This window comes from Oryzias latipes, chromosome 2 (genome assembly GCF_053564925.1).
Source record: "Oryzias latipes strain Hd-rR chromosome 2, Olatipes_Hd-rR_3.1".
Taxonomy (NCBI): domain Eukaryota; kingdom Metazoa; phylum Chordata; class Actinopteri; order Beloniformes; family Adrianichthyidae; genus Oryzias; species Oryzias latipes.
In genome coordinates this window covers 48,096,613-48,112,358 of record NC_136238.1, presented here as the reverse complement: position 1 = coordinate 48,112,358, position 15,746 = coordinate 48,096,613, and the positions used below count along the sequence as shown (strand labels likewise).

Sequence of the window (15,746 nt, the reverse complement as noted above, 5' to 3'; positions counted from 1 at the left end):
TTCTACAGAATGGGAAGCTGGTTAGGCATACATACGGGGGTCAATCATACCAAATACATCAGCTCAGAGGAAGAAAGCTCTGAAATCACATTTAGACCTGGAAAAAAATAAAGCAGAGCTGGAGGATCCATTCAGGCAGCATCCTACTGACTCAAGCAAAGCAGCTGAAAGCAGATCAAAATCATGAAATTATTTTACCAAGAGCTTTATAGCTCTCAATGTGGATCCTCTGCTGATAGCAGAGCAGATTTTCTTGACAAATAAAATTTCCTATTCTGTCTGATGAACTGAAAAAAATCTAAATAATTCAATAAGCAAAGAGGAGTCTCTGAGGCCATATCTGATCTGAAGGGAGGCAAAGCTCCAGGACCAGATGGTTTTGGACCTGAATTTTATAAAACATTTTGTAAGATGCTGGTTAGTACACTAACAGATATGTTTGTGTCTGTGATCTTAAAAAAAGACAAACCAGCTGACATATGTGGGTCTTATTGACCCATCAGTCTTATTTCTGTTGACAGCATGGTGCTCTCTGAACTTCTTGCTCATAGGCTGCAGAACTTCCTCTGAACCCATGTTCATTCAGACCAGTCAGGGTTTGTGCCTGGTCAGTCATCCCACAGCAACACGAGAAGGCTGTTGAATATCATACAGTTCTCCTCTGAAAGGAAGCAGAAAGCCCTGGCTGTCTCTCTCGGTGCTGAAAAGGCTTTCGATCGGATAGAGTGGGAGTACCTTTTTTGACGTTCTCCATAGATTTGAACTTGGAGGTAGCTTTCTTAGATGGATACAGGTCATATACCATTCACCTACAGCCTCTGTGTTGACTAATGGTCGCTGCTCTGAACCATTTGCATTAGCGAGATTTGTGCGCCAAGGTTGTCCTCTTAGCCCACTTCTTTTTGACTTAGCATTGGAGCAACTACCTGAAACTATACGCATGCAAGATGAGGTTGTCATGATGGCCTGTTAGACTCCTCCCCCTCCCAGCTCTGCTCCTGACTCTCAGCTGTGTCTACTCTGCTCATCACCTCGCCTACTTCATAAGGAGACCCACCTCAAGCAATCTTCGCCAGTCCGTTAACGCTGATGGTTTCGCCTTCGACGTGTGACAGCGGAGCGTTTCATCCTCCTGAGCAGAAGCTGCACACCTTGACGCCCTTCAAAAACTCCAAGCCACGCCACCTCAAGAACTCCAAGCCACGCCACCTCAAGAACTCCAGCCACGCCATACCAGGATACCTCAAGCCACGTCTGTTTAGATCCCCGCCTCTGCCTCGCCTAGCCACCACCGCGCCGACGGCTCCCTTCATCAATCCTCTCTACACTACTTCCACTGGATCCGCTGGTTCCTCCAAAATAAAACCCATTACTTACTTTTCACTCACCTGCCTGTTCCTTCTGGGTTACAGCATCTGGGTTTGTCACGTGATCAGATCATGACAGAACGGACTGGCCAAAACCCAGACCCAGCTGACCCGGAAGGACTCTGCCTTGCCGTCCACCACCAGGGTGTTATGCTGGGACGCCAAGCTGACGCCCATTCTCAGATGGCCACCGCCCAGCAAGACCTTTTTAGGTGCCTCGACGGTATGACACAGACATTATTAGATTTAACGGGCCAAATCTCTGGTCCTGCAGTTCCTGCTCCTTCACCACCTTCCAGCAACCTGATCACTTCCGCTTTCGAGGCGGAAGCGGAAAACTATCATCTCCAGCCAGAGCCTTTCTGTGGTGAAGTGTAAAATTGTGGCAGTTTCTTACTTCAGTGCCAGCTATTGTTCCAACAGGCTCCCCAATATTACCACACGGATCAAAGCAAGATAGCCCTAGTCGTTAATTCCTTGAGGAATAAAGTGCTGCAATGGGCCCAGGCCTTCCTAGCGGTTAACCTGATCTCTCATCTCCCGTTTGAACGTTTCATGGGTGAGTTCAGACTTGTTTTTGATCAATCCCGTAAACAGGAGGAAGCCACCAGACGTCTGCTAAACCTAAAACAGCGCAACCGGTCTGTCAGTGACCACGTGATTGACTTACGCATCCTGGCTGTTGAAGCTGGCTGGTCAGACCATGCGCTGCGAGGTATCTTCTACCAATTTCTAAATGAAGCGATTAAGGATCATTTGTGTACACAGCCTGAAACCTACTCTTACGAAGATCTCGTTGCAGCTGCTCTACGTTCTGACATATGCATCAAGGAGCGCCAGCATGAACGCTCTCACACGGTGCGTAAAGCCATTCCAGCAGACTCTCCCCCGCCCCCCATGCCTGAATTTCCTCCACAGTTTGTTCCTCGCAAGTCCCTTGAAGAACCAATGCAAATAGGATATTCACGTCTGTCTGTTGAGGAGTGCCTCAAATGCCTAGAGAAGGGACTATGTTTCTACTGTGGGAGTCCGGGTCACCAAGTCTCACATTGTCCTCTCCGTTTAAACTCCCGAACCCCCTGCTAAAAGACAGGCCACGGGTGGGTAAGTCAGTCGTCTCCATGCACAAAGACTTCTGTTATGCTCTCTCTCCCTATAGAACCCCTAGACACTCCGACTAACGCTGCCGGGTTGGGGGGTCAACATCTCTCGTCCATTTCTCATCGCACCAAACCCTTATTACTCATTACTTCAGGTAATCATCACGAGTACATTCGTTTTTTTGTCACTAGCTCTCCTTATAGTCCGGTGGTTTGTGGTTCGTGACCCGGTTCAGCACGAAAACCATGTCCGTTTAGTCTTGTCCTGATTACTTGAAAACCAGTTATTCGTTAAGGCAGAGAAGTGCCAATTCCACGCCACGTCCATCCAGTTTTTGGGGTACGTTTTTTTGGCTGGCAGCATCAGTCCTGATCCTGCCAAACTCAAGGCTGTGTCCCAGTGGGAACCTCCCAATTCCCGCAAGAAGCTGCAGCAATTTCTGGGGTTTGCCAACTTTTACCGTGGGTTTATCCGCAACTTTAGTATTATTGCCGCTCCCCTCACTCAGCTCACCTCCATTTCACGACCTTATGTCTGGAATCCTAAAGCCCATGAAGCCTTTGATCGGTTGAAATCTATTTTCGTCTCCGCCTCTATCCTAATTCAACCTGACACCTCCAGGCAGTTCATAGTTGAAGTTGACGCCTCCGACACTGGCGTTGGAGCTGTTCTCTCACAGAAAGAAGAGTCCTCCGGCAAATTGAAACCCTGCGCCTTCTTCTCACGCAAGCTATCCCCAGCTGAATGTAACTATGACGTGGGCAATCGCGAGTTACTCCCCATCAAGTTGGCTCTGGAGGAGTGGCGTCATTGGCTGGAGGGGGCTACTCATCCCTTTATAGTCTGGACAGACCATAAGAACCTGGCCTATTTATGCACTGCAAAAAGACAGAATTCACGCCAAGCCCGGTGGTGTCTCGTTTTCAATTTACAATCACTTACAGACCCGGAAGCCGCAACACAAAGCCTGATGCCCTCTCCAGGAAGTACAGCTCGGATGACGTTTCTCCTCCCTCCACCATCATCCCAGCTACTTCCATCGTGGGCAACCTCACGTGGGATATTGAAACCCGTGTCAAAGAGGCCCAAGGTGAGGAGACCTGTCCTACATCTTGTCCTAATGGAACGCTCTATGTCCCTACGTCCCTCAGGTCTGACGTCATTGCCTGGGGCCACAGCTCCCTGATTGCCTGCCACGAAGGGGTTCACAGAACTCTCTCACTGCTACGCAAGAGATTTTTTTGTGGCCCCACATGGAACAGGAGGTTCTTGAGTTCATCGCAGCTTGCGCCGTCTGTGCTCGCTCGAAATCCTCCAATACTCCCCCTGCTGGTTTCCTCCTTCCCTTGCCCACGCCACACTGTCCATGGTCTCAGCTAGCGGTGGATTTTGTCACAGGGCTACCCCCATCGCAAGGTTATACGGTAATCCTAACAGTCATTGACAGGTTTTCGAAAGCTGTGCATTTCATTCCCCTTCCTCAGCTTCCCTCCGCCACTGAAACCGCTAAGACTCTGATCAACCACCATGATCCGTCACCATGGCATCCCCTCCGACATCGTCTCCGATCGGGGTCCTCAGTTCATATCTTAGGTATTTTGTTCTGCGTTGGGTGCTAGTGTGAGCCTGTCCTTAGGTTATCAGCCGCAGTCTAACGGTCAGGCCGAGCGTGCCAACCAAGAACTTGAGGCCGGCCTCCGTTGTTTTGCTACTCAGAAAAAATCTGACTGGGCTGAGTACTTGATCTGGATTGAATATGCTCATAACGCTCGTTCCTCCTCTGCTACTGGCATCTCCCCCTTTGAAGCCTCCCTGGGTTACTCTCCTCCTCTATTCCCCTCCTCTATTCCCCTCCCAGGAGGCTAACTTTCGTCTCACCAACAGACACAGGGTGGAGGGTCCCAAGAATCAAGTCGGGCAGAAGGTGTGGTTGTCCTCCCCACTTTATTGGTCCCTACATCATTGAAAGAGTCATCAAACCCACCTGCGTTCGCCTCAAATTGCCTGCAGCCCTTAAGGTACACCCCATCATTACTGGCAGTGGCTACAGACATATCTAAAGAGGGAAAACTGCATTGACTCATGGGCATGCTCTCCTCATTCTCCCTGGGGATTGATCACCTGTAATGTGGCCAAAATCCCACTGACGATTAGAACAATCCTATTATTTATACTGGTATTAGAGTTTGGCGTGATGTGTTAAAACACTTGGGGAAGACAAACGTTAAGTCTTTGCTTTCCCCAATAACTCAAAATCCTAATTTTCCTGCTGGTGTGGGCCCATCTGTGTTGTCCTCATGGTGTAATTTAGGGATTAATGTAAATGGCGGTTTATTTAAAGATGAGACTGTTATGTCCTTCCAACAACTACAAACCACATTTCACGTTCCTCAAAAACATTTTTTTGCGTATCTCCAACTAAGACATTTTATTTCTTCTCATGGTATTTCCACCTCTGTTGTTTATGATGTAGAAAAGTTCTTGGGGGATCGCAAAGACAGGAGGCACCTGATTGGATCATTGTATTCTCTCCTTAACTCTTTAGGCATATGCCTCCTTCCAGATATTTCCCGTAAATGGGTAATAGACTTAGACTCTCATTATATAGAAGATGATTGGCAAACAGCACTCTGCTTGATTAAATCTACGTTCACGTGCAACAGACTAGGAGAAACTCAGTATAGAATAATCCACAGACTCCACATAACTCCTGTTATTTTACACAAAATTAATCGTTCTCTGTCTCCTTTGTGTTTAAAATGTAATTTGGAGAGAGGAACATATTTTTTACTGTTTTTGGGAATGCAGGAAAATTTCTAGATTCTGGATGCATATTTCATCTGTGATCAGTGAGATCTTCAAATTAAAAAGTCAAGAAGGATCCAGGTGTCTTCCTGCTGGGCCTTCCCTCGAGGAAATTACAAATTCTTTCTGCACATTATAAGCTTCTGGAGAAACTCCTTTTAATCACTCGGAAATGTATCTTGATACATTGGATAAAGTCCCCTCACACTGTCACTCTGGTACAGAGAGGTGTTCAGTACACTTCCTCATGAGAGGTTACATGCAGTTATGAAAGGAAGGGAGGAGATATTTTTTTACAACATAGTCTCCATTTTTAAACCATCTGCCTGCCGACTGAAAGGGTGTACTTTTACAGGGACAAAACATGAAAGCAATTTTCTTTAAAGCCTTGTTCATAAACAAACTGGTCAGTGGACTGAAAGACCTGTGGAATTATACTATTTTATCCCGGAGGAGAAAAAAAAAAGTTCACATTCTTGAATGCATTGGTTGCCTGTATACCTTTTTATTTAGTTTTTATATATTTTTGATATATTTTGTAAATAATTTTAATTGGATGGCTGGCTTAAGTTGAAGGGTGGGGTGGGGGGGGGGGGGGGTTGACATCTTTTTGCTACTTGATGCTTAAAATGTTCAAATGTTTTTGTGTTCAAATTGATCAAATTTGGAAAACAAAAATAAAAATAAAAAAGGGGGGGAAGAAGACAACAAAAATTACATCTGTTTCTGTGTGGATAAAGTAACAAACTGAATACAGCTTCGTGTGTTTCCAAATCAACAACCTTGGATGACATAAAGGGTGCAACAACTGATTCGAGCGAGGAACTGTGCACTCAAAGCTGGGGTTGAGGAAGCATACAGCAAAGCCAGGACTGCTTTGAGGAAAGGCATCAACTCTGCAAAACAGCAATACAAGAGGGGCATTGAGGTCTGGAAGGGCATAAGGGCAATCACGGACTACAAGAAGAAATCACCACCGCCCCAGTGGACTCTCCTGCACTGGCTGAGGACTTAAGCCTCTTCTATGCCCATTTTGACAAAGTAACTACAGATCCTATCCTGCCTCCCCTCCATCCTACCAATACCCCCCCCCCCCAGTCGTGAGCACACACAAGGTGAGGTGTGTTTTGCAAAACATCAACACGAGGAAAGCAGCCGGGCCAGATGGCATACTGGGCTGGTTGCTTACCACCATCTTCAACTTGTCGCTTTCCACAGCATGGGTCCCCACCAGCTTCAAATCTGCTACAATAATCCCCATTCCTGAGCGATTGAAGGTCACATGGAAACAAAGTGTTAGAGTGGGAAAGTACACTTCATCCACTGTTTTAATCAATACGGGGGCCGCCCAAGGGTGTGTGCTGAGCCCTCTACTCTACTCTCTGTTTACTCATGACTGCTGCTGATCATCTTCATCCAACCTCATCGTTAAATTTGCTGACGACACTACAGTGCTTGGACTCATCAATGACAATAATGAAAAGGACTACAGGAAAGAAGTGCAACACTTGGCATCATGGTGCAATAATAATGACCTGGCTGATCAGCAAAGACTCCAACGGGTGGTGAAAACAGAGATGAACAGCCTCTACACCACCCGCTGTCTAAAGAAAGTCCACAACATCATTAACATTATTTAACACAACATTATTTTCCTATTGAACTCTTTGTATTTGTGATCCTTTTAAGTTCATGTTTTACTTCGAAGCCCATCGAGACGACTGTTGTTGTGATTTTGGGCTATACAAATAAAATTGAATTGAATTGAATTGAACATCCTGCGTGACCAGCACCATCCAGCCCACCATCTCTTCCATCTGGTGCGCTCAGGAAGAAGGTACAGGTCTATAAAGGCCAGAGCAACCAGACTGAGCAACAGCCTTTATCCACAGGCTGTGCGGCTGCTGAACAGTCCCTCCCAGCAACTGCCCCCCCTCCATTTTCTCATCTGAGCACACTGTGAAACTGGACTTTGCATTGCTGCACACCAACAACAAGCTTAATATCTCGTGTACACTAAATGTCTTATTTAATGTATTTTTTTGTTTGTTTTTGAACTGATGCTGCACTTTGGTTATTTATTTATTTATTGGGTATTTTTTTGGTGAATTGAACTGACTGGCTGTTGTTGATGCTCCAAGCGTATTTTCATTGTTTCACTGACAATGACAAATAAAATATTGAATCTTGAATCTTCCCTTCAACTAAACACACAACTGTGTTGAATCCACCAGTGGAGGAAATCCAAGGTGATCTAAAGAAGTGTTTTCGGGATTCTACAAAGATGAAGTCCAAATCCGCATGGAAAAACAATTGTCATTGTAGAGCATCAAGAGTGGAAGTGAAAGAAGACTTTCATGTTCTGCACTACCTTTCTGCTGAACTGCAGGAACAAATGGATGGCTGCCCCCAGATTTCTGTTGGATTGTAAATATTTAGTCCTGAATAATTCCTGATGATCAATGACATTTCAATTCCTTGTCTGTTTGAACTTCATTTCAAGTCATTTCTAATCAATGTCATTTTCATTGATGATCATGTTTTTGGGCCGAAATCCAAAAGAAATGAGCAAACAGTGAAAATGTCATCTGTCAGTCTGTCATCAGGGCGGGTCCCACCTGACTGAATGGACCAAGTTCCTGGACCTCCAGCTGCATCACTGCTCCTGAACACACTTTTCTGTCTGATTGCAGGTTGGAGGACTGCAGTTTGTCAGAGATCAGCTGTGAAGTTCTGGTCTCAGCTCTGAAGAAAAACCCGTCTAATCTGACAGAACTGGACCTGAGCCAGAACCAGAACCTGCAGGATTCAGGAGTTCTTCATCTGTGTGGTTTTCTGGAGAGTCCAGACTGCAGACTGCAGACTCTGAGGTCAGACTCCATGTTTCAGTTGTGTTCATATCAATATGATGACAAAGTTGTGTTGACCCACAGTGAGCAGAAATGTCCAGATTCTGATCTGCAGCAGCATCTTCCTGCAGCTGCTTGTTCTCTTCAAAGATCTGCAGAAGAACTTCTTCTTTTCTTCCTGCAGCTGCTTGTTTCAAAGCTGTCTGCTGACATTTGTGCTCCACAAAGTTCTGCTTGCAGCCATCAGCTCTTCTTTGTGTCTTTGCTCCAACAGACTCCTTTAAAGCTTGTGCAGAAGAAGCAGCCGTGCACGCTCACATGCACTCTGAGTCCTTCTGCTGTGTTTCAGCTGAGAGTCCAGCGGCTGATGTTTGTGAGCAGACAGTGACAGAGTCCTGCTGCAGCTGGATGCTGCTCTGACAGACACATCCTCCACAAACATCCTCACCTTTTCATCCACAAACATCATCACATCATCCATCAAAGCTCCCAGCAGCTTCTGACTCTTCATTCAGAGCTGAAGTCATGCTTGATCAGGGATCAATGTCCAACATTTGCTGCTGACTCTTCCTCATCACTTCCTTCTTCTCTCTGCTTTGATCTGTTGGAGCTGAAAGTCTCTGCTTGAAGGGCTGCAGCAGAGAAGGACTGGAAGATCATCTCCTGAAAACTGGGAGGAAGACTTTCCAGCATCCTGCTGCTGAAATTCTCCCATGATTCAGTGCTGTTTGGAGAAGAGCTGAGCAGAAAGAGGAAGTGGACTTTTTCTGCTGTTGCTGCAGAAACATCAGTTGGTTTGGATGCAGCCACAGGCTGATGTTTGACTTTCACACATCTGGACTTCTTTCCTGAAGCAGCTGCATGTTGTCCTGAATGTTCCTGAATGTTCTTCTTCTCTGCTTCTGCTGGACTCTTCTGATCTGCTGCTGTTGCTTCACATCTTTGGACTTTTTCTAAACTTTCTGATCTCCTTCAGCTCTGAACTCTGTAGAAGAAGTGAAGGATGAAAAACATGAACTTTGTCTTTAAACTCAACTCTTTCTTCTGGATTCAGGTTGTGGTTCTGCAGTCTGTCAAAGACCAGCTGTGCTGCTCTGGTCTCAGCTCTGAAGTCCAACCCGTCCCACCTGACAGAACTGGACCTGTGCTGGAACAACCTTAAGTCTTCAGATGTTCAGCAGCTCCAGGATCTGGTGAAGAGTCCAAACTCCAAACTGCAGACTCTGAGGTCAGTAGAGGGTTGGAGTCAATCCAGCTGCTTCCAGATGTTTGGTCCTAAAGTTAGTCTGAGAGCAAAGATGCAGAGTTTCAAGGAAGGTGGGACCTAGGTCCATCTGTCCCCTACCCCTTCCCTGGTGGGGGGTGCGGGCCCCTTGGCTATGGCGGCCGTGTCCCTTGGGTGCCGGCTCCTTGGGCCCGGCGGTGCTCTCTCCGCACGGTGGGAGGGTTCATATTACACCTGAGCCGGGGGTGTTCGTGTCCCTGGGGGGTGGGTCCTGGTCCCTGCCCCTGAGCGCTGGGCCCGGCCAAACTTCCAACATGGCCGAGCCTGGTCGGGCCATATTTATAACACCCCTTGTGGGCCACCCTTTTTTCCCCGGGGTTCCCCCCTCCTGGGCGGGGGCGGCGGGCCCCTGCCTTGCTCCTACCTGGACCAACCGTGGGCCGGGTGGGTGGCTGCCTGGAGTGCGGAGCGGGTGTCCCTTGGGGGGTCCCGGCTCGTACCTGGGGTTGGGGCGGGGGGATGCCCGGAACTCCTGGGTGGTGGTGGGGTGCTCGTCTGGGGCTGTGGGCGTCCTTCTCCGGTGGGGCCCTGCGTTGGGCTCTTCCGGCGCGGCGGGGGGGCTGCTTTCCTGGCTGGGCTGGGGCGGCGCTCTCTTTCCCTCCGCGCCTCTCTGCTCTCTGGCTCTGGGGGCCTCGTGGCGGTCCTGCTGGCCCTGGCCTGGGTGGCGGTCTTGGTCGCCCGGGGGGCGGTTGTTCCCTGCCTGTTCCCTTGTGGCGTTGGGGGAATTCCGGCTGCTGCTGCTGCTGCGGCGGGGGTCTGGGTGTGGGGGTGGCTGGGCGCTCCTCCTCCTTCTTTTCACATTCCACCATCCATTTTAGAAGAACATAAACACTCACCTGAGCACAGGTGTTTGCTCACCTTTGCACTAATAGTTTGCATGATTGAATGAATGAAAGATTTCACACTAGTTGGTTTAAAGGCATAGGTAGGCGTTCGTGAACACTATCTGTTTTGTGTACATGTTGACATGTGGACATTTTTGCAGCTAGCAGGTGTGTTGATAATATTTGAGTGTGTGTGAACAGGCCCCGCCCTTTTTGTACTACATTTGAACCGTACCGTAATGATAAACAACCAGTAAACCTGTCTGCTCTATGCTGCTTCATGGTCTTACCCCCCCTCTCACTATCACCCCCCCCCCCCGACATCCCTCCCTCTTCTTTTCTTCTTTCCTTTTCCGTCCAGTCCAACACCAAAGATTTTCAATCACGGTTGAAATGAATAAAGTTTGGCCTCAATTACAAAAGGGGTTTATTCAGTCATACCTTTGGTTCGTCTGTAGATTAATAACCCCTCTTGTTAAAGTAAAATATGTCCAACACAAGAGGCCCTCAGCTCTCATCTGCCTGCCTAGCTGTTGGACAGGACAAGTGAAAAAAAAAAAAAAAAAAAAGATGCAGAGTTTCCTGTGAAGCTGCAGCTTCTCAGTGAAGCTCTGAGGAGAATGATGACAGGCTTCAGGACAACAGTCAGACAATCAGGAGACACTCCTTCATCTCTGTCTCTCTACTTTCTCTCTGCAGGTGGAGGTGGTGGTGAGTCTGAGGTGAGTCTCCTCCTCTCCTGGAGGAGGAGAGAGGAGCAGAAGCAGCAGCTGGTCTGCAGAGATGTGGTGACTGGACGGTGTTCCTGGGAGGTGGAGAGCAGAGTGATGGAGGAATAAGAGGAAGTGGAGATGAGTGTCAGAGCTGCAGCAGGAACTGATCTGAGATCAGCTCCACTGTCTCTCTCAGCATCAAGTGGACAGTTATTGTGCTGCAGCTCCCCCGGTGGACTGATGGAGAACTGCACTTCCTCTTCTCATTCTAACTTGGAGTGTCGATCTGAAACATGGGTTGGATTCAGATGTTCAGCAGCTCCAGGATCTGGAGAAAAAAAGACCTGCAGACAAACAGATTATTTTCTAGATCATCACTTTCTTCTTTGATCTACATTTGATGGACAGATGTGAGTTTGGGATTAGGGCTGGGAATCACTGGGTACCTTAGGATACGATTTAATCTGTGATACGTTGCTCAGGATAATGATACTATCACGATATGGCGATAATGTGAAAATTGATAAATATCATCTTTAACAACTCTCAATATATCAAACCTTAAGAAAGAAGAACTTGAAAATATTTCCCCATTTATGTTTTTATTGTTTTTAAACACAAGGATAATTAAAGCCACAAGCGGTGTTGTATGGCCCGCAGACGCAACCCGCCTTCCACGCCCAACTCTATTCTCCACCGCAGCCCTCACCACCCACCTTTGATGAGGGCTAGTCAAAGCTGCATACGCTAATAATGCTAACTATGCTAATTATGCTAGCTATGCAAATATGGCTAAAAGTGCTAGTATAGCGATCACCGTAATCAACTCTCTGAGAAAAACACATTACCTAAAATGCTAATTATGCTAACTATGCTAGCTATGCTAATGTGGCTAAAAGTGCTAGCATAGAGATCAGCATCATTAACTGACTCAGAAAAATACATTACCTAAAATGCTAATTATGCTAACTATGCTAGTTATGCTAACATAGCTAAAAGTACTAGCATAGCGATAAGCATCATCAACTGACTCAGTAAAACACATTCCTTCATTGGTGAGAGCTATATGTCGTAAGTTGATTAAAAAAACACTTTTTCCAAAAAGGTGGCCTTTCTGTTGATTTTATCTCCATAGCAACCATTTTATGTTTTGGTCCCCTCGGGAGGACGAACAGATTAACGTAAGTTTCGGACAATTCGGTAAAAGTACACTTTTTGTCATCCTTAGCAACAGTGGTTTAATGCTAACCACGCCCACATTCCTTATATGTCCATATCCAGTGTTTTTCAATGTATTCAGTTCCAGGCATTAATGAATGCATTCAAATTTCACAGTATAGTAAACCCTTGTTTTTCGCGGGGGTTACGTTCCAAAAAGAACCCGTGATAGGCAAAATCCGTGAAGTAGAAACCTCTATTTTTTTTAACAAGTATTATACAATTAAAAACTGTATTATACATTGAAAAGAAAGAACAAACCATTTTACAGGCTCAAGCATTTGTTTCACAGATAAAAGTACATGTACTTTAGAAAAGGTTTTTCAACAAATAACTTCTGTACTGTACTGTCAAATAATAATTTTAATCATCAATGTTAACAGAAGGCTTCAAATCGCGACCCGAGAGTAATTGGATTAAACAGGAGAAAATTCAAAATGATTATGAAAAAAATACAAAGTGCAGTTGGACAAATAGTGACTCAGGTGTATTTCACCACTTTTCAGACTGAGCCGCTGCATCCTGACTCCGCTCTGCAGGGTTTTCTTCTTTTGAAGCCCGCGGTGCAGCTGTGTTTGTTCAGGGGAAAAACGTAGTGATAGGCAGTTGTTGTCGCTCTTTTTTTTATGGGTTTTAGGGAAACTCGAAAATTGCAAGATGATTTCCACGTACGTTTTGTAAATTTGGCAAGCTGTTTTACGTATGTGTACATATTAAACTGCAACGTTATTGACGCACAGGTAGAGAAGAAGCGGAGTGACTTTTTAGCCAATTAGAATGCAGAACACAATGCACAATGCAACTCCGTAAAGTAGCGAAACCGTGAAAAGTAAACCGTGTTATAGCGAGGGATCACTGTAGTCCATTGAAAACATAAGAGTTATAACAGTGCGCCACTTTGCTAGCTCACCACGTGCACGCCGTTCTGTTACGGGGGGAATGGAAAGTACCCAGGCGCAGAGAGGAGAGGAGGCAGGAGGTTGCAGGAGGACGGGGTTTAATAATAACAAAACTACAAAAACAAAAACCACTGCATACGGCAGGCTAGAAAACTCGAAATACATTATACTCGAAACTGGGGAACAATACAATATGGACCAGCACAGGAGGAAGGGAAAGACAGGACTTAAATACATACAAGGCAACAAGACACAGGTGGAAACACTCAGGACTGATGGGGCAAGGTCAAACTCGAAACAACAACGGAACAGGAAATACTACAAAATAAAACAGGAAGTGAAACTCAAAACATCACAGAACAAAAGGAAACAAACCACAAGGGCAAAGAAACAGAAACCGTAACATCACCCCCCCCTCAAGGAACCGCACCGAGGTTCCTCAACGAAGCCCACGAGGAGGGGGTCCAGAGAACACACTGCCACATGCAGCAGAGTCCGGGGGGCGGCCGGGAGGCCGTTCAGTCCGGCGAGGCGGGTCCGGGGGGCGGCCGGGAGGCCGTTCAGCCCGGCGAGGCGGGTCCGGGGGGCGGCCGGGAGGCCGTTCAGCCCGGCGAGGCGGGTCCGGGGGGCGGCCGGGAGGCCGTTCAGCCCGGCGAGGCGGGTCCGGGGGGCGGCCGGGAGGCCGTTCAGTCCGGCGAGGCGGGTCCGGCCAGCAAACGGCTGGTGACTCGGGTTCACAGTCAGGAACTGGCGGCTCGGACTCAGCGGCGGGGGGCTCTGGATCCGCGGCAGGCGGCTCGGCGTCAGGGTCCGCGGCAGGCGGCTCGGCGTCAGGGTCCGCGGCAGGCGGCTCGGCGTCAGGGTCCGCGGCAGGCGGCTCGGCGTCAGGGTCCGCGGCAGGCGGCTCGGCGTCAGGGTCCGCGGCAGGCGGCTCGGCGTCAGGGTCCGCGGCAGGCGGCTCGGCGTCAGGGTCCGCGGCTCGGCGTCAGGGTCCGCTGCAAGCGGCTCGGGGTCCGCGGCGGGCGGCTCGGGTTCAGGATCCGCTGCAAGCGGCTCGGGGTCCGCGGCGGGCAGCTCGGGTTCAGGGTCCGCTGCAAGCAGCTCGGGGTCCGCGGCAGGTGGCAGCGGCTCGGGGTCCGCGGCAGGCGGCAGCGGCTCGGGGTCCGCGGCAGGCGGCAGCGGCTCGGGGTCCGCGGCAGGCGGCAGCGGCTCGGGGTCAGCGGCAGGCGGCAGCGGCTCGGGGTCAGCGGCAGGCGGCAGCGGCTCGGGGTCCGCGGCAGGCGGCAGCGGCTCAGGGTCCGCGGCAAGCGGCTCGGGTTCAGGGTCCGCGGCAAGCGGCTCGGGGTCCGCGGCAGGCGGCAGCGGCTCGGGGTCCGCGGCAGGCAGCTCGGGTTCAGGGTCCGCGGCAAGCGGCTCGGGGTCCGCGGCAGGCGGCAGCGGCTCGGGGTCCGCGGCGGGCAGCTCGGGTTCTGGGTCCGCGGCAAACGGCTCGGGGTCCGCGGCAAGCGGCAGCGGCTCGGGTTCGGGGTCCGCGGCAGGAACGGAAGGGGTAGCGTCCGGCGACCTCCTCGGAGCCGGAACCGGTCGTGGACGATCCGACACCCTCCTCGGAGCAGGAACTGGAGGAGTTGCGTCCAGCAACCTCCTCGGAACCGGAACGGGTCGAGGTGCGACCGGGACCCTCCTAGGAGCCGGAACTGGAGGAGTTGCATCCAGCAACCTCCTCGGAGCCGGAACGGGTCGTGGTGGGCCCAGCACAGCCCTCGGAGCCGGAACGGGACGGGGTGCATCCGGCACCGTCCTCGGAGCCGGAACGGGTCGTGGTATATCAGGCGCCCTCCTGGACGCAGGATCGGGTTGGGGAGCTTCCAGGTCCACCTCCGGGACCACGACGGGACGCCGAGAAGGGCGGCGGCGACGACGGCGGCCCCCTCTTACAGCCAGTCGACTCCCGTTGAAGTAGGAGGCGGGGAGCTGACCCTCCAAAGTCCACTGGGACTCGTCCCCCTCCTCCTCCAGGTAAGGGTCCTCCCACAGCCACAGGTCCTGGTCCAGAGGGTCGAGGAAGGCCCGTGGCTGGAGAATGTCCAGCTCCATCCAGGAGTCAGGGGAGGGCTTACGGTGAGGACGGCGGCGGCTGCGACGACGGCCGCCTCTCACGGCCAGACGACTCCCATCGAAAAAAGAGGAGGGGATCTGGGACCATTCAGGGGTCCACCAGAGACAGGTCCCCTCTGCTGGGTACTGGTAGGGCTGGTCCATAATGTTACGGGGGGAATGGAAAGTACCCAGGCGCAGAGAGGAGAGGAGGCAGGAGGTTGCAGGAGGACGGGGTTTAATAATAACAAAACTACAAAAACAAAAACCACTGCATACGGCAGGCTAGAAAACTCGAAATACATTATACTCGAAACTGGGGAACAATACAATATGGACCAGCACAGGAGGAAGGGAAAGACAGGACTTAAATACATACAAGGCAACAAGACACAGGTGGAAACACTCAGGACTGATGGGGCAAGGTCAAACTCGAAACAACAACGGAACAGGAAATACTACAAAATAAAACAGGAAGTGAAACTCAAAACATCACAGAACAAAAGGAAACAAACCACAAGGGCAAAGAAACAGAAACCGTAACACGTTCAAAATCTACAACTTCTAATTCCAACATTTTTTCCACAG

General features: G+C 49.5%; 2 protein-coding genes across 2 annotated transcripts in view; one reads left to right on the top strand and one right to left on the bottom strand.

The window, feature by feature from the left end:
* LOC144988990 (NLR family CARD domain-containing protein 3-like) overlaps positions 1 to 9,465 on the top strand; it is a 204,704-nt gene extending 195,239 nt beyond the window's left edge. The window contains exons 10-11 of the mRNA XM_078940533.1: positions 7,967 to 8,143; positions 9,177 to 9,465. Of these exons, the coding sequence (XP_078796659.1) occupies positions 7,967 to 8,143; positions 9,177 to 9,450 (451 nt within the window). The 3' untranslated portion in view covers positions 9,451 to 9,465. The remainder of the gene's footprint in view (positions 1 to 7,966; positions 8,144 to 9,176) is intronic.
* LOC144988956 (NACHT, LRR and PYD domains-containing protein 12-like) overlaps positions 1 to 15,746 on the bottom strand; it is a 254,086-nt gene that overhangs the window by 80,986 nt on the left and 157,354 nt on the right. The window lies entirely within an intron of this gene.